The sequence below is a fragment of the Carassius gibelio genome, chromosome B4, assembly GCF_023724105.1.
Source record: "Carassius gibelio isolate Cgi1373 ecotype wild population from Czech Republic chromosome B4, carGib1.2-hapl.c, whole genome shotgun sequence".
Lineage (NCBI taxonomy): Eukaryota > Metazoa > Chordata > Actinopteri > Cypriniformes > Cyprinidae > Carassius > Carassius gibelio.
The window spans coordinates 17,631,841-17,653,176 of NC_068399.1; the positions used below are offsets into that span (position 1 = coordinate 17,631,841).

Sequence of the window (21,336 nt, forward strand, 5' to 3'; positions counted from 1 at the left end):
AGGGTCGTCTTCCTGCAACAAACTCCAGGCTCGGCTTCCGTATGCGGCTCTGCCAGGACACGTCCTCGGATTGTTCTTGAGCACCAAACCCCCCCTCTCTCGGCTTGCAGAGGGTCCTCTGAAGGGTGTGCTTCTCTAACTCCATCCTGTTTCTCTCTGCAGGAGCATTGTGTGGGGTGTTTGGTAAAAAAACATCATCTGTATCATCCATTCCATTGTTCTCAAACACAGGCTTTCTGGAGGGCTGTGTGACAGCCAACAGGCCTGCGAACCTCGGGTTTCGCAGAGTCTCGGAGTGGGCGTAACGTAAAGTTAGTTTGTTCATATGAAAACGGTTGACTGTAGGGGCCGAGGGGAGAGTGAAAGAATTGGACCCCCAGCATAAAGCCGGGCTTTTAGAGGTGTAACGACAGCTTCCATAGCCTCTGTGAAATCGAGATGGATCGGTACTTGACCACTGAGATCGATCAACCATCCGTGACAACCTTGTGGATTCATGATTGATGGAGATCGTCCGCTGCAAAGTATAGTTCATGTTATTATCTCAAATGAATTATGTTAGTGATATTAAATGACCATAACCATGGAAATAAACGAATGCTTTCTTCCATTTCTGACGCAAACCTATCAAATCGCTTCAGAAGATGCAAAAATCGTACAAACTACTTTTATTATTACTTTTAAGGTGTTTTTTGTCCGTTTTTGGAACTGGAAAGCTTTACCATTCACTTTCATTGTATGGCAACAGAATTTTTGATTTTGGGTGTACTATCCCCTTTAAAAACAACTTTTATCCTAATGGAAAATTGTCCTTACCTTCAGGTGCAGACTTCCTAACGATGAACTATTTGAAATATGACAGCTGGACAGACTGTCTGAGAGAGATGACTCTGCAACGCCCAAAATAACACACAATTGGACCACATACAATACAACACAATGGAAAACATATTCTTCATGATCACTTACAAATCCTACTAAATACATCTGAATGAGTGAGTTCTGATAAAATAAGGTAGGGTTCACCTTTCTCAACTAGCAAAAAAAGTACCAAAAGTGTTTATTTGCAGTATTGTTATTACATTTGTTAAATGTATTAAATAGTTATTACATTATAATAATTTATTTAATTATATCTATATATATTTTGTCATAGCTGTATATGGACTTCAGCTATTATTTTTAAATATGTAAATATTCAGTACAAGAATATAAGTCATAGCTATAATCAGGTATAATCAATCAGTGGTATACATCAAAGTCACTTTGATAGCACACTGATACCATGATAGATCCAAAGTAATTGTTGTAATAGTTTTTTTTAATGAATGTTTAAAATGTTGTATGTAAGAATGTTTTTGAATATTTTAATAAAATATAAAATAACCAAAGGATAGGGTTAAGAGAACAAAGGACCATTGCAAGCTGACCATAAACATTTGTCTGACATCCCTTATTTTTTCCTTTAATGTAAAAATGTATACACCTGTATTATATTCCAAACCAAAACACTGCTTATTTTGAAATATTTTATTTTATTTCATGTAGTTTCATCCCACATACCTGGCGGTTTTGGTTTCTTTCTTTTCCGTGAGAGAGTGAGCTGAACTTGTTGCTGTAGTCGGATGAGCCGGTGTGCGTCCGCGAGAGCGAGTTTGTCCTTCTCCGGTAAAGCTAAAGAAGAGTCTTCCGAGCGAAAAGCGCCGTGAACGGGCAACACAGAGCGCATGAAGTCTGCCTCCTCCGCCATCGGGACGGGTGTGATGAAGCGTCAGGTGTTTGAGTCTCTGTTGGGCGTGTGGTAGCAGCGCTGAGCTTGTTCTTTGTGTTCAGGGTGTGGTTTACACATGCGTCATTTCACACACATCGTGTTTTTGCATAATTCACCGGCTGCGCTCGTGGAGGTGGACAGACGCTTTGTGGACTGGACTCAGCTAAAGCTGGGGAATGGTTGGCACTTTGCATTGAAGTGTGGACTCAGCATTGCTCATTTTAGCGCAGTAACAATAAACTTTCGGACTCCCCATGACCTTGAAGTCCCGCCCACAATAGCGACGTCATAATCGAAAGTTTGTATAGGTGAAATACTGCGATGGTAACTATTTCTGCCAACATACAACATTTATTATTTAGTTTTATTTATACAATCCACTGTTTTATATTCCCTATCACACAACCAAGAGTGCTGTTGTACTGAATATTTTTTTATAGATTAGCTGTTCTCAACCAGGGGCCCACTAGGAGGCCTGAAAAATTATAAAAAAAAAATAAAATAAAAAAAAGCTACAACAACCACATTTCTTATTTTAATTAACTTTTAATTAACCTCTAGAACTCTTTAACTAAAGTGTTTGAACAAACTTTGAGTTTGGCTTGAGAAGCCTAACCTGACAGTTTAAGGCAATTGTAAAAGCTTGAAGTTTGAAAATTTAGACAGATAAATAGATAGATAGATAGACAAACAGACAGACAGACAGACAGACAGATTAGATTAGATTATAGATTACTTTTTGTTTGTTTGTTTGTGTATTTTATTTATGTGTTTATTTATTGTTTTTGTAATTTTTTCATTTAGTATCACTTTAATTCGTTTTAGCCTACTGGAAAACATTGAGTGATGCCCAATAGATTATTACGATAATGGATCATTTAACACAAATACAAAGGTACTCAACCAACAGAGGGCGATATTGTAATATGCTTGTTTTATAAAGTACCACAAAATAGGTTCTGCTGTATTTGAAAATGTGGCATTTGGAAAGCTTAATTTGCTTTTCTCACAATCGTGAACAAATACATATTTATACTAATTATTGTGAAACAGAAATGAACTGGAATTCATTGATAATCTGATTATATTTGTATCTTATTTGTAAATTCGCAAGAAAAATCTTTGCGTAGCCTATTGATTTATTTATTTGTTATTTTTTTGCCGGTGAATCACAACATTTAAAAGACGGGTTACATCCCTGCACAAAACTCTCAAACAAATAAGGTTCCTTGAGGCGAAACATTGAGAGGTCTCGATTGGCTGAGTGTGATCAGCTGAAGCAGTGCGTCAGTGTACTCTGGAGCAGCTACACTCTCACACAGACACAGCAGCCAGCGCTCTTCAAACCAAATTATACCTAACGTACATAGGCTGCTTTCCGAAGCTCACCGCACTAAATTTAAGATATTAGCTTTCATTAAAACGGCGCTTTAAAGTCATTTGCCTGAGGCCGCTGGATATGGGGCTCGTTGGGTCTGTATAACAGACGCGGACAAAGCGGATCAGCTCGTGCCGAGATGAGTGCCACTATGAGCGGCTCTGGGTCAGCGCCCTGCCGCTTCGCACATTACTTTGTTATATGTGGAATAGACAACGAAACGGGTCTGGAGCCCGATGCTTTGGCAGGTAAGATTGAGTTATTGTGTGTTATATATTGTAGCGTGATTGTAAACGCACTACATCGGGTATAATAAACACGAGCTAGCGTGCACTGATTTCTTAGAAACGATGCCGCTTGAACAGCATTATTCTTCTGACATTCCACGGACATTCAAATCAAATTAATATTCTTGGTTGGGAATAGTAGTCTCCAATTTGACAAGAGACCCTGAGAAATTAGAGAATTGCACTGATTTTTGAGACATTGCACAATATTTGCTACAAAACACAGATATCAGTGAATTGTATTTGATTAATGTTTAAAGTGTTCATGTTTTCACCTATGGTTGTGCTCAATCTTCAGTTTTCTTACAAAATGTGTTTTGCATACTGCTCAATTCACCAAAATGTACAAAAAATAACGTGGCAAACGTGCCTCATAAAACTGAGTTATAACATTAAATCCAATGTATTAAGACTACAAGACAGTTTCATATTCATTTTCACCATTTTCAGTCAGGTCATATAGCAATTGAGAAAATAAACATATTTTTGCAGATAACACATTTATTAAATGCAGTAGCCATTTTGTTTTTCTGATATTGATGATTACTCTATACTAGGAAATTGTCTTTGTGATGAGGAAAAGTATCTAAAATCTCAAATATTACCTTTTATAATTTGTGTGACAGTGCTGACATGATGGTTCTGACAGAAAATATGAGCACAATTACTTACAATCATGAAAAAAATAAAATGTAAACAGACTGTGTAACCTTAATTAAACCCAAAGCACATATAGTATCAAAATATTTTATTAGATGTAGATGTAGAGATGCATGGATAGCTAGATGATATTGATTGCTCATAGATAAATAATTAAGTAAATTAAGTAAAGAACATGAAATCAATTATGTTCCCATTCGCCCACTGTTCTCTGAAACCTGCTGTATCTATTAGACGAGGGATTGGATGAATTTAATGTTTAAAGATGCCTCAAAGCATCAGTAAAAACAATCATCATTATCCTCATATTAATTGCCTGAATATGTTTGGTTGTCTCATAGTGGTCTGGAATCTGATGATACCTGTTTTAATGGGCTGAATTGTATTGTTGGCAACCTGGGGGAACATCTCATAGTGGTCACTGATGGGAGAAAGCTAAATCAGATAGATCTGAGGACTCAAGATGTCAAAAAATGGGAAGAAAGAAGATTATTATAAATCATTATAATTGATTTATTTATTTACTTACACTATTTAAACTTGTGTTTTTGAGAGATGATGGTTGGTTTGAATGATGTTATCATATTGGTCTTATCACAAGCATGCATCTTAAAGGTTATTGAACTTGAAAGGTTTTAAAAGATATCACAAAGTACTGTGGTTCAAAGTGACTTGCATTGAGCAATCAATCAGTGCTGATCATTTTGTTTTCAGTCACTCATACTGTGATTGGTATCAACAGATGTTTCTCCAATGACTTGATCTGCTTGACTTATATCTGATATTATGTATCTGGTGTGGTGAGTTTTTGGCACAGAGAGCCTTGTGTTTGTACTAGTTGTCTCATATGGGTTATGCACGTTTCTTGTAACCTGATTTGAAAGCACAACAAGCTTTTACCAAGAGTGCAAGTGTAACTGTCAGAGAAAACACGGCTTCCAAAAGCAACTGTAACTTGTAATCCCAGTAGCCAGTCTGTGTGCCCTTACCCTGTTTTTCTCCAATCTTTGTCTGGCCTTGTTTTAACAGATGTGTTGATTGCTCTACCTTTTAAAGGCCTGGCACAGTTAAGCAGACTGCTGGGGAACTGTGTGAAGAGCTAAGCTGCGTGTGCGTGATGCTCCCGTGGATTAGATGTGTTGCTTTAAACCGAGAGAGTGCAGAGCGGGCCGTGTGGGATCACATCATAATGATGAACCTGCTTAGAGCTTCTATTTTTGCTTTCAACGCAGAGTTTTTAGAGAGAAGTTTAGTTCTAGTTCTTTTTAGGTTTATACAAGTTTGTAAAAACTATGTGTTGATAGGTTTTTGTTTTTAATTATATTGAAATTGTGGCAGATACAGTACTACTTGATACAATCATACAGTCCCTTAATTATTTGATCGTTTTAGCACTGAATTGACTTTTGAGCATTAAGCAACCACAGCCTTGTCAAGAGCATCTTAACGTCATCGCAACAACACTCAAGAATAATCACAATTATTAATTACAATAATTACAACAAGAAAAATCTGGTTAATGTTTGTACAGGGAAAACAGCCTTTTCTTTCAGCAGATCTGAGATTGGTCTGGCTCCCCAGATAAAGTTCATCACGATTAAACAGTTTGAGCTTGATTAATTTACCACTGTGTGTGTCCAGTGTCCCCAGGGCTTGGATTTTATCAGCTCCCCGGATTGCTCAGATAAGCCATGTGAACTCACACTGAGAGTAGCATTGTGAGATGCTTCATGTGAGATCCATGTACAACATAACCTTTGTTGAAGATTATCCTACTGTTCTTGTCTGATCAATATCGAGTGTTTTGAAAAGCCCCCTCGCCCCACCCCATAGCACCTGTATTCTCTGGTGGCCTAGTTTCTGAAGGTTAGCTTTGGTCGCACCTCCTGTGAGAAGATGAGAACGCTCATTTGTAATTCAAACCACTTGAAGATGGAAAGAGCGAGAGATTGTTTTCCTGATATATTTTTGGCCCTCTTTCCTCGCTACCATTGTTCAAAATGCACATTTCCTGCTGGATACCTCAGCGTGTTTCTGCATGAATAAATGTGCTGCCGACCAATCCCAGAGGAGCCCTGTACTCAAACGACCTATCTCCCCCTTCCCTGGGCTTTTCCGCATAATCATCACTGCTGGTCGCCCTTTCACTGGACTGTTTTTGTGCATTCTGTTTCTGTTTCTTGTTTTTATTTAAGAGGCTGTTTTGACTGTGTCAGGGTTAATTGAAGTGATCTTTCATTACACAAATGAACTGTGGCTCCTCGATTGGTTTCATTTTGAGTTGCCATGCTTCCTTTCCTTGATGGCAGAGGCTTGTTAAATGTTGTGGTTGTGTGGCTTTGTTTTATGTACTTGTGACTTTTTCACAATGTGACTTTGTCAAGCAAGACGACTTTGTCTTTTTGTAGTGGTGTCTGTCTCACAATTTGACTGTCTCACAAGGTGACTTTTTTTTCTTGTAGTTGTATCTTTGTCTCACAAGGTGAGTTTTTTTTCTTCTTGTAGTTGTGTCTTTGTTTCATAATGTGACTCTCACAAGGTGACTATTTTTCTTGTAGTTGTGTCTTTGTCTCACAATGTGAGTTTTTTTTTCTTGTAGTGGTGTCTTTGTCTCATAATGTGACTCACAAGGTGACTATTTTTCTTGTAGTTGTATTTTTGTCTCACAATGTGACTCTCACAAGGTGACTATTTTTCTTGTAGTTGTGTCTTTGTCTCACAATGTGAGCGTCTTGCAAGGTGACTTTATTTCTTGTAATTGTTGCAGTGCAACTTTATCTCCTAATTGTGTTTGGTGACTTTCTCATAATTGTAACTTTATAATTTGTAATTTTATATCTCACAATGCAACTTTACCTATTGTAACTGCAATTTTGACAATTACTTTTTCTTGTAGTTTTGATTGTATCTCACAATGTGGCTTTGTCGCACATGGCAGCTTTATTTCTAGTAATTGCGACATTATATCTCGCAGTGCAACTTTGTTTCGCCTAATTGTGCATGGTGACTATTTCTTGTAATTGCAACTTTGTATATCAAAGTGACTTTGGTTCACAGTGCATCTTTGCATATTATAGTGTGGCTTTATTTCTTATTGTTTATTTCACAATTTAACTTCATATCTCAAAATGCAACTGTCTTATTGTAAACTTCCTCAAAATTACTTCCACAAGTTATTCGGGGTAAACAAGCTGCACGACTGGCCATCTTTCATGTCTTTTTCTCTGTTTATCTTTCATTTCTGTTTATTTTTCAGTCCCATTCTCATTATCCAGTTCTTGGATGTTTTTGGAGGGCTTGTCAAACACTTCTAGGCACATATTCTAGGCCTAAGGGTGTCATGTATGTCTTCTGAGTGGAATAAAAATAAAGACTATAAATAGACCACTTGCGTTTGACCCCCCCGAAAAGAGGATTGCTACATGTCAAATAAATTTTTTTCCCTCTGTGTTTATTGTATTGTGATTGTGAACAATAATACGCAAATGAAATGAAAACATGAAACGCAACATTTTAATCACAGTTGTGCACATGCATACATCTTTACGCTCTAGTGATCTGCACTTTTATCATGATTTCAGTTCCCTACAAAATGTTCCGCACCTACAAGCCATTATCTCATCTTGTGTCTCACTTGATGTGCCATCAATAAAATGTGTTTTCCTGCTTTGGCAGAGGAAGATATTTCAATCTTTGATGTACTAGCCTGTCTCCATTGTTCACACCTCTACCTAAAGAGGGCATTTGTCTCTAGAATTACCTCTTATTTACTGAGGATTTGACACCATGAATGGTCAATAACAGTGAATCGTCGGTATCTGGTCCCCTTGATATGGAGTGGTGCTTTTTGAAACTACTGTCTCCATTTAACTTTTGTTTTGGTCCCTTGTAACAAGTACTTTGGCTAACTAGATGCTGAGGTACATTTTACCCAGCCAGCAGTGTGTCTGCCATTAGTGGCAATGACGTGAGTCATACAAAAACTAAATACATGGATTCAGAGAGGAACACAATACCAAACTATACTTGCACTTCTGAAATCCCTAGTTGCTTTTAATGTTCTGCAGTTTAACATGCATTTCAAATGGTTTCCCAAGTTTTTGTGTAAATTTGAAATAAAATATTAAATGATGCACTGATATTGAAGTCTGATAGTTTGTGTAACTAAATTACCTAAAATCACTATCATAACATCGTAATTTATGTATTAAATTTCATTCATTTCCTAAAGATTTACTGTTTTGTTTTTAATTGAGTTGAATTTATATCCAATATCCATCACTACTGCAATATAAAAGCTCTAATAATGGTCAATAACCTCGGTTTCTGATATATTTATATTTGTTTGTTCTCCACATTAATGTCAGCTTTGTGACACACTGGGTCGTTTTCATTTTTGTAACGATACAAGGCTTCAAACGTACCTGCTGAAGCGGGTGAGGATCGAGGTCTCATAAAATGCATCTAATATTTCAGCCTAGACGAGCCTTACAAAACCTAGGCGTCCAAAGTGGTGCATTGCTACATTGTGGCCACATGACACGTCTCCGTTCATTGTTTCTTAATGACGCTGGCTAGCTCTGCAGAGACACAAGGCAGTAGTGGACAGCTATAAAGAGAGCTGGTTACTAGACCATCTGTCTGTGAGCACCAGTGTGGACATTGGGACAATGGCTATGCTAATGTCGCAACACCTCCTTGGCTCCCCATTGACTTTTTTTCTTTTTTCAGAATAATCCTGAATTGGGGGAAAACAGGTCAAATGCTAATGTTGCATTGCTGAACCTTTCCTTTTCCGTTCCACCCTAGGGTATTTAAACTGTGTTTGGTAACACTTTAGTATAGGGACCAATTCTTACTTTTAGTTGCTTATTAGCATGCCTGTTATTAACATATTGGCTGTCCTTAAATATTTAGCACTTAAAAGCACATATTCTGAATCTGCATGACAATATTCTACATCCCTAGTCTTACCCAATACCTAAACTTAACATCTAGTTTACCAACTATTAATAAGCAGCAAATTATGAGTTTGAGTATTGTCGAGAATTGGAGTCCATGTTTTTTTTTTTTTTATTGTAGTCTACAACCGTTAACCCTGCATTATTTTGAAACTATAGAGTCATGCTTTTACTCTCCCCAGTACATTTTAGGCCGCTTCTGAAGATCAGAGATGTGGGAGGGGGTCTTGTAAACCTGTTAGCATAATCTGCTCAGAGACTCAGTACAACTGTAATCTGCCTTCCTCTGAATTTCAGGTAAAGTTCAATGCTGTGCCACAAACATGCGATTCACATTTTCATAACTTGTAGTTTAATTGTACTGTGAATATGAAAAAACTTAAATATATAAAACATGTTTATTTTTAGTGGTGAAATTAACAATATTTTTAGATGCATTGACATTTCTTTTTACTTTATTTATTTTAGTTTTTTTTGTTTCATTTTTCATTTTGTAAGTTATTTGTTCTTGTTTTGTTAGGGTTTTTTTTTGGTTTATTTGTTAAATGTTCTTTTTATTTAGGTTTTTTTTTTCAATTTGTTTGTTATTTGTGAAATTTACAATATTGTTTAGATGCATTGACTTTTTACCTAAGTTTTTCATTTTGTTTGTAATTTGGTCTTGTTTTTTAAGTTTTATTGTTAGTTTTTGTTTTGTTTTTTTATTTGTTTGTTATTTGTTTTTGTTTAGATTTTAGTTTTTCATTCTTTTTTTTTTCATTTATTTATTGCATTTTGTTTTGTGTTTCCGACTCTCAACTCTCAACATTTTAAAGAGCGTATGTTTTGTTCAACAATGACCCTGTACACAAAGAAATGGCCATTAAAAAATGATTTACTAAGTGCAGCATAGAATAAAGCCAAAATAAACCTTCCATCACACAATCCTTCCATCAAATCACACAACATCAGTGACTTACATTACTGATGATTAGTGGCCTAATGGTTAGTGAGTCGGACTCCCAATTGAAAGGTTGTGAGTTCGAGTCAAGAATTGTAGGTGGGGGGGGGGAGTGCATGTACAGTGCTCTCTCCACCTTCAATACCATGACTTAGGTGCCCTTGAGCATGGCATTGAACCCCCAACTACTCCCCGGGCGCCGCGGCATAGATGGCTGCCCACTCCGGGTGTGTGTTCACAGTGTGTGTGTGTGTGTTCACTGCTCTGTGTGTGTGCACTTCGGATGGGTTAAATGCAGAGCACGAATTCTGAGTATGGCTCACCATACATGGCTGAATGTCACATCACTTGATGTTGAGTCTAAATGGAAGCAAATCCCTGCATCCACGTTCCAACATCTAGCAGAAAGCCTTTCTAGAAGATTGGAAGCGGTTATGGCAGCAAAAGGAACGATTAATGCCGTGACATTTTTGCTGACATTAAATTAAATGTTCAGCAACACAAGAGCATCAGTGAGGCACTAATGTTGGGTAATGGCCTGCTGTCAGTTCACACCAGATGTGTTCAATAGGGTTTCAAGTCCAGGTTTGTACAGGCCAGTTTTCCGAACCAGATTTTAGTGCACAAATCTTTTAGTGCACAAAAAAAGAGTTTGAGTTCCACTTTATATTAATTGCCTCTAAAAACGTACACAGTAAGTACAGAGTATCAAATGATTAATTTAAATGTTAGTATTTGTTAAAGAAAGTGGGTCCAAAGATTGTATGGTTCATCATTAAGATGCTTGTTCTCGTAACAAGATGTCTTCATTTCGTGGTATACGTTCAGCGATGAATGGGATGATTATGTCACTCAAGCACTTTTAAAGGCATCTGGGGGGCAGTTTGTCTACTTTGGGTGAATATCTGTCATAAGTATCATTTGCTCTAGATGAGAACGGTTTAAAGCTCTCTGCACAGAAGCTGGTGGCATAGTGCCGAATGTGCAATATTTGTCATAAATTGCTGAGTTATGTCATGGGTGTGAAATCCACTTACATAACATCTTTACCACTCTGCATGGCCCTCATCCTAATCTGAGGTAAGGCCATTCAGAAGCCTTCATCATAGAAACGTATGTTTTTGTGTATGTGGACTGGATTGCATACAGCTTTCAAAGTAAAAGCTTGTTTTTAAAGATAGAAGTCTTTCGGAAAGTAGATGGATGGAGTTCTGGATATGTAATGTCTCTGGTTGCTTTGAGTTTTTCAACCACAAAGGTATCATTGCAAACATTTCATATGCTGAAATTCATATCTAAGATCTCGAACAGGTCGAAAAGGTTACGCAATTGAATCTGCTTGGTCTTGTGTGTGTGTGTGTGTGTGTGTGTGTGTGTGTGTGAGACTGAAAGACCATGAACTGGTCATGTTGACTTTGTTCACTGACTAAGATCCAGCTCATCGGTGACCTGTGTCCTCAGATAAGATTTGTCAAACACCATGTGACCGTTTGATTTCAGTGTGATTCATCTGCTTCTTCAGCTCAGATTTCTATCTATACTGTTTAACACGATTGTTCATTTGTTTATCTTTTAGTATTTCATGGTAATTATACAGTTCAAACTTTTGAATATTAGTTTCGTCATCCCATTACACTCTGCATTAAAAGTTTAGTATACAAGAATGTAAGTACATAATAGCAGTTTCTAAATCTTATTCTAAGATAAATCGTCCGCATTATCTAGGTCTGTTAGTTAGATTTCACACAAAAAAAAAGCTGATAGGATTTTAGTTAGACTTTGAAATTGAACTTTTAAAAGTGGATGTAAACACTGATTATTACATTCTCTGTGAACTTTGATCTGAATGTCTGCAATCAGCTGATAGGAGTCAACACATTATCTACACAGCCTTGTGTCATGCTTTTTTTGTTTTGTTTTGTTTGTGTTCATATTTGACTGATTGAGGTTAAGCATGTTCCTTACATTACAAGGCTCTTTTTCTTTAATAAGGAACTGAAACTGTCTCTGTATTAAATATTTTTGAAGATAAAATTGCTACTTGTTCCATCCCTTCACTTGCTTTCAAAGTAACTCTTATCAAGCAAATTAAAGCTATTTCTTCTGTGAAATTTCAGTTCTGAACCACAAGTGAATTGATTTCTTGCTTATGGTGCAGTAAGATAAAGCAGTGAGGTTTTGACGGGCCGGGACTTGTTGTGGATTACAGCTTTAGTAGATGTGTTATGAGTCTGACACTGGAGCTGTACTCACTGCCAAACACTGCGAGGAGAAAAAGGACCCCAATGTTTCGTGTTCACAATGTGCTCGCTCAGCATCTAAAACACACACACACACACACTCACATAGCTAGAGCTCAGTTACGTAACGCTGTTGAGGATGGACAAAGGCTCTGCGGGAGACATTGTGTGCCGTCCCTTCCTCTTTCTCTGTCTTCCATCAGCACTTTTAAAATGAATGGTGCTCAGAGCAAGGCCAGTGATTCTGCTCTTTGAAGCTCAATATCACAAATCCAATACTCTCTTCCACTGCTGCCAGCTGTTAATGTAGAAAAAGTTCTGCTTTTATGGGCACTTGGGGAAAATGCTGGAGTGCTACCTGATGATTTTGAGTTATAATATGTATATTTATACACCAGTATGAATCTTACTGATTAGTGTATTGGTACTCCAAGATTCGCAGAGGTAGTTGGGATCTTAGGTGAGTTCAGAGAGTGCTTGATTCACATTCAGTGAGCAGTGACGTTTGTTTGTGACACACCGGCTGAGTCATCCTGAGAATACCGTTCATAACACTGCAGACACAGCAGAAGCTTCCTCTGTGGGGGAATCTCAAGGACAACACATCTGGCTCTCTGGAATGTAAAAATGAATAAAGAACTCAAATAAATTTTAAAGAACTCCTTTATTTTTTATATTACCGTTTTAATATTGTGTACAACATTTGAAGTATATTTGATATTTTATTGTTTGTTCATTACCTGTATTCTCAGTGAAGATTCTCATTACTGTATTATACACAATTATATGTTTTTAGCCATATAAATTACAGTAGTCTGTCATCTTTAATGTATTCTCAGTTCCCATTATATAATTGATTTTATTTTCATCTTATTACAAATGAATCTAAAATCATTTTGTGACCGTTGTTATTTTAAGCAAATCTTTAGTTTGGCGTATGCACTTTTTCTCATTTTAAGTTTGTTAGTATTTTTATTTCTGCCAAGTGAAAACATATCTGTTTTTTAGGGCTATGCAAAAAATCGAATGCGATTTTTCATGCACATCTCATCATTAAAGACGCTCCTTTAATTAAAAGTATTATCTCCAGCACGTGTGTTCAGATCAGGGTTGCCAGGTTTTCACAACAAATCCTGCCCAGTTGCTTCTCAAAACTAGTCCAAAAGTAGCCCAATCGCGTTTCCAGCAGGTACCCCCAATAAAAAATTGCTTTCCGGGATTAAAATTTAAGTTTTATGGCATGGTTCCCTCGGTAAACTTCACATTTTAGGGGCTAAATGTCACGTTATTGGTATTGTGGCTTCGACCCGAGGACATGAAAAACTTACCACAGACTTGGCAACAATGGTTGGTATTTACTACACAGAGCCGTAATTCACTGACAATCTACACAAAATCGATTTTAAAATCGGAGGCGATTCTTTGTCGATTTTGAAAGCGATTTTGTGTTAGTTGTCGGTAGACTACGGCTCTGTGTAGTAACTGCTGCTCCACCTGAACCAGTGTTGCCAATTCTGTGGTTGTTTAAAATGTCTGCGGTTCGAAGCAACTCCAATACCAATAACGTGATATTTAGTCCCTAAAATGCAAATTTTACCAAGACAACCACGGCAAAAAAAAAAAAAAAAACGTATATTTTAACCCCGGGAAGCATTTTTTTTTTTTTAAACCTGAGAACCTTCTGGTATCGCGATTAGTTTTGGACTAGTTTTAAGAAGCACCGGGGCAGGATTTGTTGTGAAAACTTGGCAACCCTGATCTGAACACACGTGCTGGAGATAATACTTTTAATTAAAGGACCGTATTTACTGATGAGATGTGCATGAAAATCGCATTTGATTTTTTACACAGCCCTACTGTTTTTATTTATTTATATTTTTTTCATGGTTTGGTTGTATTTTTTGTTTTCTTTTTTTTTTCTGGCGGGGGGGGGGGGGGGGGGTTAATAACATTGTGTATTTTAAAAGTGAGGCTCATTCTGAACCATAATAAAAAAAATATATATTTTTGTTGTTTTGTAAAAATGGGTAGAACTAATCCAATTTTGATGATCCAGACTATTAGAGTCCAAACTGAAGATGTCTTTCCAGCCGGACATAGAAGTCTGTATTTGAATGTGTGTATGTGTGTGTGGGTTGCACATGTAGATATTTCTTAACCACCTCATCGTGCTCCTTTAACACCCAGCATTAAGATATTCTGCGAGCGCTTGCTGGTGATGCACAACATGATGTCTCCATCCCAACCGAGATTACGGCCTACAGTCAAGCTGTTCGCCAAAGCAGAGGCTGTGAAACATGTCTCACTTCACCTCCATCACCCACCGCTCAGCGTGCAAAATAACACACACGCTGTCTTGTCTGCAAAGCCATTGCACTTTGGATTCAGTCAAGCATCCATTTTGTTTGCTTCTCCATTTCTGTGTTTGGTTTGACATTTTTGCTTTTTTGTTTGTCTGTTTGTGTGTTTGCCATCTCAGCTTTGTACCAATGGCTAGAGGCCGATCGTCAGGGCAGGGACCCAGAGGCCGTGGCAGCAGGTAAACATCATCATTAACCTCCTCACCACTAAGCTTCCCTAAATTTCTCCATTTATGTTTCCCATCCTCAGTTATTTTGTCCCTGATTAAACCTGGTATTAAGATCCACCTTGAATGATCTGATCTCAAACAGTCAGGCAACAAAGATTACGGTTTAAACCTGGTTTTAACATGCTTTCCAAATGTATCTCCTGTGTCTTCTTGTATATAGACTTTGAGGGGAGGGCTTCTGATATTGACTAAATACTGTAGGTTGCTTACTGCATCAGTGCATTACTGCTTAATGGATAAAACACAAAAACAACCAAGCACTCCTCCCAAATATTGAACTAATCACAAAATCCCCAAATTAATATCCACATTTCATGCTGTCCATTTTAATATTATGATTTAGATTCACTTGCAGTTTTTAAAATGAGTATTTTATTGAATTATTTAAAGAGTGGAATTATAATTTGATAGATTATTTTATGTTATTGTAACACTTGATTAAATGAATAAATATGTGAAATTTAATTTGATAAATTTAGTATTGTTTTTATTATTATTTATATTATTCATTCATTCTTTTTGAAATGATTACATTATATAATGTTAAATGAGTGTATAAATCATAGTATTTAATTTTCAATCATTTAGAATAAATATATTATCAAATTTGATAATTTTTAACATTTGAATTTTAATGTATAAAGCTTTTAGAATTTTAATAGTATAGAATGGTTAATATTATTTTCACATTTATCAGTCAGATGTGTTAATGAAATGAATACATTTAATATCCACAATTTTAATGTTGCTGCAGTTCTGTGCAAATAAATAGATGCACTTTTTTGGATTGAGTAGTTATTTTGTTTTGAAGCTGCTTCTAACCACTTAAAAGCCCTTATTTTAATTTATCGTTTAACTCTCCAGGCTGCATCAGAACAGACTAATATTTACCTTTATATAATATCTACAAATCTAATGTAGATGTGTTTTTGACTACCACTTCACTTGATTGGACATATTAAGAACACATTAATGTCATTTGCAACCTTCTGTAATTTGATGTATTTCTGAAAGAAATGGGATTTTCAGTTTGGAAAACTGTACGGGAGTTCATTATATCCATTAAAGATTGATTAAACCGCTACAGATCAGAATGAACCAAGACTGAATACCAAGTGTAACCAGGGCATTGTTGTCATTTAGCTTCACTACTTCCTCTTTTCCTCTCGTTTTCTCTTGGTTTGCAGGATTCATCATAGTTAAATGTGGGTCATTTGCCTCAGCTTGTTATTTTAAATCAGTTCCCTGTCTCTTGCAACACTGCCTGTCTTTCTCCCTCCCTCTCTTGTTTTTCTGCTGTTCTCCTGCTGTTCCTGCTATCACATCATGGTGTCTCTCTCTCTCTCTCTCTCTCTCTCTCTCACGTGTATGTCTGCGACCTCAGACTCTCTCTGTTATAAAGGGCTTTAGTAGATTTCTCCTCCTCCCTGTCCTGTCCTGTTAGTTAATGCCCAAGGCTGACACAGTCTCTCCTGCCAAATCACAGCTAGTTCACTGAGGCTGTAAATAATCTTCATACATGAGAAAACATGAGCTAGGTTGTTAATTAGGCTCAATCCTGATTACCTTGTCTGAGTACAGTTTTCCTCCCATCAAGATTGTACTTGTAACATCAGTTAGTTGTCTTGTTTATATTGTTATGCTAACTGCACACTCTTATGTTCTCTGCTTCACATTCATTTGATTAAAATTTGCATTTGAACTCTGATCAGATCCAAATCCTGCATGACACATGCTTTTCATGGCGCTTTTCCAATCTGTGTTCCTGCTTGTTTTGCCTTCAGATCTATACTGTTTTCATCTAACACCACGGGCTGCATGTGTCGGCCTGTTTAAGGCACAGTAGCATGCACTGAGCCAGAAAAGCAACTATTTCTCATGAAACTGTTGCATTCAAGATGGTAGAAAGTGACAGTGCCTCCCTCTTGTTTTTAGACCATCATTGTGTGCCAACTTGTGTGTGATTTGAACCTTCATATTTACCCTAAACAAATGTGGTTACTGATGCATTTTAATTTTTTTTTAAAATATATATTTAATAATACAAATATAACTAGTGTAGTGGTAAAAATGCACTCTACACATGTCAAGCCTTGGTGCTCAATTGAAAAATATAGGTTCAAATATGCAAATAAAATTTGAAAATCTTTTGAAAGTCTTTCCTATAATTTAATTGGATATTCCAATTTTTTACCCAACGTTATCTTTAAAAAAAGTGCAAATTTAAATGAACATATGATCATTACAATAACTCTTGAAAGCAATAACCAAAGTATAAAACTGAAATATAAATAGTTTTCAATATTAAAGCAAAACCGCTAACTATAAATCTATTTTTTTCTGCTTATGATTCACTAAAATAAATCTTAAAACTAATTTGATATCCTAAACATATTGTGCATATATAAAAAAAGTTTATTAATAACATTTTATATATATATATATATATATATATATATATATAAGTCATGGTATTGCCCGAGATTCGAACCCACAACCCTACGGTTGACGGTTATCAACATTTATGCCAGGCTCTGTCATGAAACTCTAGATGTTGCATGCTGATGGGTCGTTAACGCAAACTAATGATATTCACAGCATTAAACTACTTGGTTCAAGCTGATTGGTTCATGTCACATATGCAGCCAATGAGCTTGCTGCTTTACATTTAAATGGTTAGCATTTGCTAGAGCAGTTTGCAGTGTGCTTTGAAACCCTTTTGAAACTCTGAAATCCTCCACCTTCCCCAGCTCCACCTGTATAGATCTGCTATGGGTTAATTTATATGCTATTTGTGCAGCAGCAGTATATCTTAATACTTGCAGCACCATATCAGCGTATGAATAGCAAGTTGCTGTACTTGCTTTGCTGAAGCAACAGCAATAATCTACAACAACAGCAATAACCAGCAGCAGCAATACAGCAGCATAGTAGATTTATTCCACTGGGACCAAATACATTAACATTGTCGTATCCATTACCATGCTAAAATCTTTTGCATAAGTTGCATAAGAATGAATGCTGCTGATATTGGTGAACAAACCCAGATGTGTTTGTATGTATGTTGAGATTAGAGGGTGAGGAATCCTGCTAAGACCAATACTATCCCCCAGAGACAGGTGTCTTATCTGGGTCACATTTACATGGGAAATCCAAGTGGATTACTCTGTCCAACGTACCTGAGAGAGTTGTAATAAACATGTCACAGCAATGTTTGTTTCAACAAGTTATTAAGCTATCAAAAGAAGATATGAAATGTGTGTTAGAGTAATCTAAGATTTATTTATCTCTATGTTAAAATGTACATTCAAGTAAACACCGTACGGTTCCATACAACTAAGCAGATGTAACTTGTTTACTTGGATATCCATCCTCTCAAAAGGCCTTGCAGTTTAGTGGCAAAACCATGAAACTTTTATCAGTTTAATGGAGTGTAGCTTAGACCCATGACAAACCTCTTCTTATTTACGACCATGTATACAAATTCAGCACTTGTACCATAGCTTTTGCATTTTAAAACTTATGAATATTTTAAAAGATGTTTCCAATCCTCTACTCTCCTTAATACTTAATAATTTTCTCTCTGCAGGGGAAAACTTTGACCAGAGCCCCCTCAAAAGGACCTTTAAATCCAAAGTGCTTGCCCACTACCCAGAGAACATCGAGTGCAACCCATTTGACCAGGATGCTGTCAACATGGTAAGTGACTTCAGTACTTGAAACCTTTACCTCTTTGGTTTACGCCTTTGATTTATTACCTCCAGCAGTGATTTGAATGTTTTTAATGTTTTATATAATTCTTTTGTTTTATATCATGCAATTAGTTTTGTGCTTGTTTTCTGCAATCTTATTTTTTCCCCTTTTGTTTTAGAGTTTTGTTTCATTATTTTTTGTGTCATTCTGTTGTTTTGTGTTTTGTTTGGAGTTTTATTTAGTTTATTATTCTTATTTTGTGTGTTTATTTTAGTTTTAGAGTTTTGTTTTTGTTTGTTTCATTCGTTTTGTTTTGTATCATTCTATTGTTTTGTTTTGTTTTACGTTTTATCTTGTGTATTCATTTATTTTATGTTTTATTATTGTTTTTGCGTCTGTTTGTTTTTTGATGTTGTGCTTTTTGTAATGTTTTTTTTTTTTTTTTTTTAAGTACGTCTGGGACACTTGCCTTTCACAGCATGCTGAGACTTGATAATAAATTTATCATGTCCGACTCATCTAAACTTGTTTGTTTTCTGCTTCAAATAAAGGTTCCCACACACAGTTTCAATATTTCTCACATTAGTCATAAGAAAGATCTGTATCTGCATTGATTTGGAGTGTCATAACGTGTACACAGAGACTCTCACTCACTCTGTGGTTGCGTGCAGTGATCAGCTGAAGGGTTTGTGTTACCGTCCCAGAGCATGCAGAGGTAACGAAAACCTCTGACCTATCGTTTCTGTGCTGCAAGGTCGTTTTTTCCATCAGCAAACGTAAACGGATGCTTGGCATTAGTGACACCAGCATCAATTATTTAACCCAGGCTCTCTGCTCACATCAGCATGGAAACGGCTCATTGTGCATGTTCTTGCTCTGTAAAAGGAACATCTGAAGTGTTCAGTGCTGCCAGTCACGGCGGCTTCACATCATTTGAGAAAAAAAAAGAAGGAAAAAACGTAATGACGTTCCTGTTTAGTCATCTTTCAAGGCCAGTCTTCTGTCTACAGAGGTTTGCACATAAAACTACACAAACACACATTCAAGGTGCTTGAAAGACAGCTTGCAATCACAGAACTTCATTTCAGTTCTCAGTCCTCCAAGGTCTGGATAAAATTCCCACGGTTATTACTTTGATTTTTCAGTTCCACTCTTGGCTCTTTTCACTCCTGCAATCTTTTGTTCTCTGTCCTTTTTCTCTCTCTCTCTCCCTCCTTTTTTCTATTGTTCCAGTTCTTGCATATTTTAGCTGGCATTTGAGTGACACTTTATTTTGATAACATGTTAACAAGTTACAATATTCACACTGCATGTGTGAGCAGCATGGTGCTGCGTAAATGAGCGAAGTAGAAGAGTAGGTGCAAAAGCATAAAATTTTTGCCCTGTGTAGTGAAGAAAACATGCCGAAATTGTACTGTACACCTTTTTTATCAACGCAATATTTTGTGTTTGTAAGACTTTACGTAGTAACAAATGAATGAAGTGAATTGCTCCCCTGTAATTTGTATAAAATCTTGAGGAATGTACTGCATGTATTAAACATATTGACCAAACAACCTTTAACAGGTGCCATCTCTCACTGTACATCCATTAAAGTAAAGCAGAGTAAGAGGAAAATCAATCATCCAAAACATATAATGTGTTTGGCTTTCTGTCTTCTGGCAACAGTCTCTTCACATATAATAATAATAATTATAATAATAATTATAAAATCTCCAGTTCACAAGCTTGTAAATATTTATTTATTTAAAAGCTGGAGAAAATTTTGTTGTTCATATGTATTTATATAGCCAAGCAAACAACCAGATAAATATTTACAAAAGAAGAAAAAGAAAACCTGGTACTTTGGTTTAGTACTTTTTTGTGCTCATGTTAATATTTTTTTTCCTTCAGTGGAGTGCTTAGGCTAACTTTGTTTTTTGATGTTGCTGAAAATGTAAACAGTAGAAGTCCTGCATATATAAAAATGCACAGTAAAGGCCACATTAATAAATGTGTAGTTACTGAAGCAACAAGTCATTTTCTCTCTCTTTCTCTTTCTCTTCAGCTCTGCATGCCCAAAGGTCTGTCATTCCGAACACAGCGTGACAGTCGTACCCCACAATTCCACTCGTTCCTCATCACAAGAGAAGACGGATCTCGCACGTATGGTTTCGTTCACACCTTCTACGAGGAGGTAACCAGTCCTCAGATCTGCTCTGCCATGCAGACGCTACACCAGATGCACCAAGCAGAGCATAATGCATCTGCCCATAACTGCCCTTCGTCATCATCCTCTTCCTCATCATCCTCATCCTCCTCAAGTATGGACTCTTTAGCCAGCAGCCTGGATGAAGTTGAGTCTCCTTCCTCAACTTCCTCCTCCCAAGGGGGCCGCAGAAGCTGTGGCTGCTCCGGTGAAGGCTACGATTCTGTTCGCGACACTCTGTACGTGTCCAAAGCTATGTGTCTAATCACGCCCATGCCCTTCATGCACGCCTGTAAACGCTTCCTGTCCCAGGTGCACCGCGCTGTCATCTCCAATCAGCCACCCCCACTTCCTTTGGAAAGCTACATCTACAACATCCTCTATGAAGTACCTTTGCCGCCGCCTGGACGCTCTTTAAAGTTCCACGGCGTGTATGAACCTATCCTGTGCCAGAGGCCTGGTGTCGGGGAGCTGCCATTGGCTGATTTCCCACTGAGTAGGGCCTTCCAGTTGTTGGGAGTGGAAAATCTGGTGCAGATTTTTACTTGTGTCCTACTAGAGATGCAGATCCTTCTCTATTCACAAGGTAAGAAACCTACAATTTTAGCTCAGGAAATGTGTTTTTGTT

At 37.0% G+C, this 21,336-nt stretch overlaps 2 protein-coding genes and 1 long non-coding RNA gene across 8 annotated transcripts in view; 2 read left to right on the forward strand and 1 right to left on the reverse strand.

The window, feature by feature from the left end:
* Window positions 1–1,436, forward strand: part of LOC127956525 (uncharacterized) — a 10,058-nt gene extending 8,622 nt beyond the window's left edge. For both annotated transcript variants that reach the window (XR_008153579.1, XR_008153580.1), the window contains one exon: window positions 1–1,436. This exon is cut by the window's left edge and continues 62 nt beyond it. This is a non-coding gene — a long non-coding RNA (uncharacterized LOC127956525).
* Window positions 1–1,963, reverse strand: part of LOC127956523 (plakophilin-2-like) — a 12,487-nt gene extending 10,524 nt beyond the window's left edge. The window contains exons 1-3 of the mRNA XM_052554543.1: window positions 1,564–1,963; window positions 817–890; window positions 1–517 (exon numbers count right to left, since the gene is read on the reverse strand). The exon at window positions 1–517 is cut by the window's left edge and continues 100 nt beyond it. Of these exons, the coding sequence (XP_052410503.1) occupies window positions 1–517; window positions 817–890; window positions 1,564–1,750 (778 nt within the window). The 5' untranslated portion in view covers window positions 1,751–1,963. The remainder of the gene's footprint in view (window positions 518–816; window positions 891–1,563) is intronic.
* Window positions 1,964–2,730: 767 nt separating this feature from the next.
* Window positions 2,731–21,336, forward strand: part of dennd5b (DENN/MADD domain containing 5B) — a 36,095-nt gene continuing 17,489 nt past the window's right edge. For 2 of the 5 annotated variants that reach the window (XM_052554548.1, XM_052554549.1), the window contains exons 1-3: window positions 3,031–3,397; window positions 18,417–18,526; window positions 20,568–21,294. In XM_052554548.1, the coding sequence (XP_052410508.1) occupies window positions 3,289–3,397; window positions 18,417–18,526; window positions 20,568–21,294 (946 nt within the window). In that variant the 5' untranslated portion in view covers window positions 3,031–3,288. Of the gene's footprint in view, window positions 3,398–14,716; window positions 14,777–18,416; window positions 18,527–20,567; window positions 21,295–21,336 lie in introns of all 5 variants that reach the window. The other 3 variants (XM_052554546.1, XM_052554550.1, XM_052554547.1) reach the window with 3 other exon arrangements.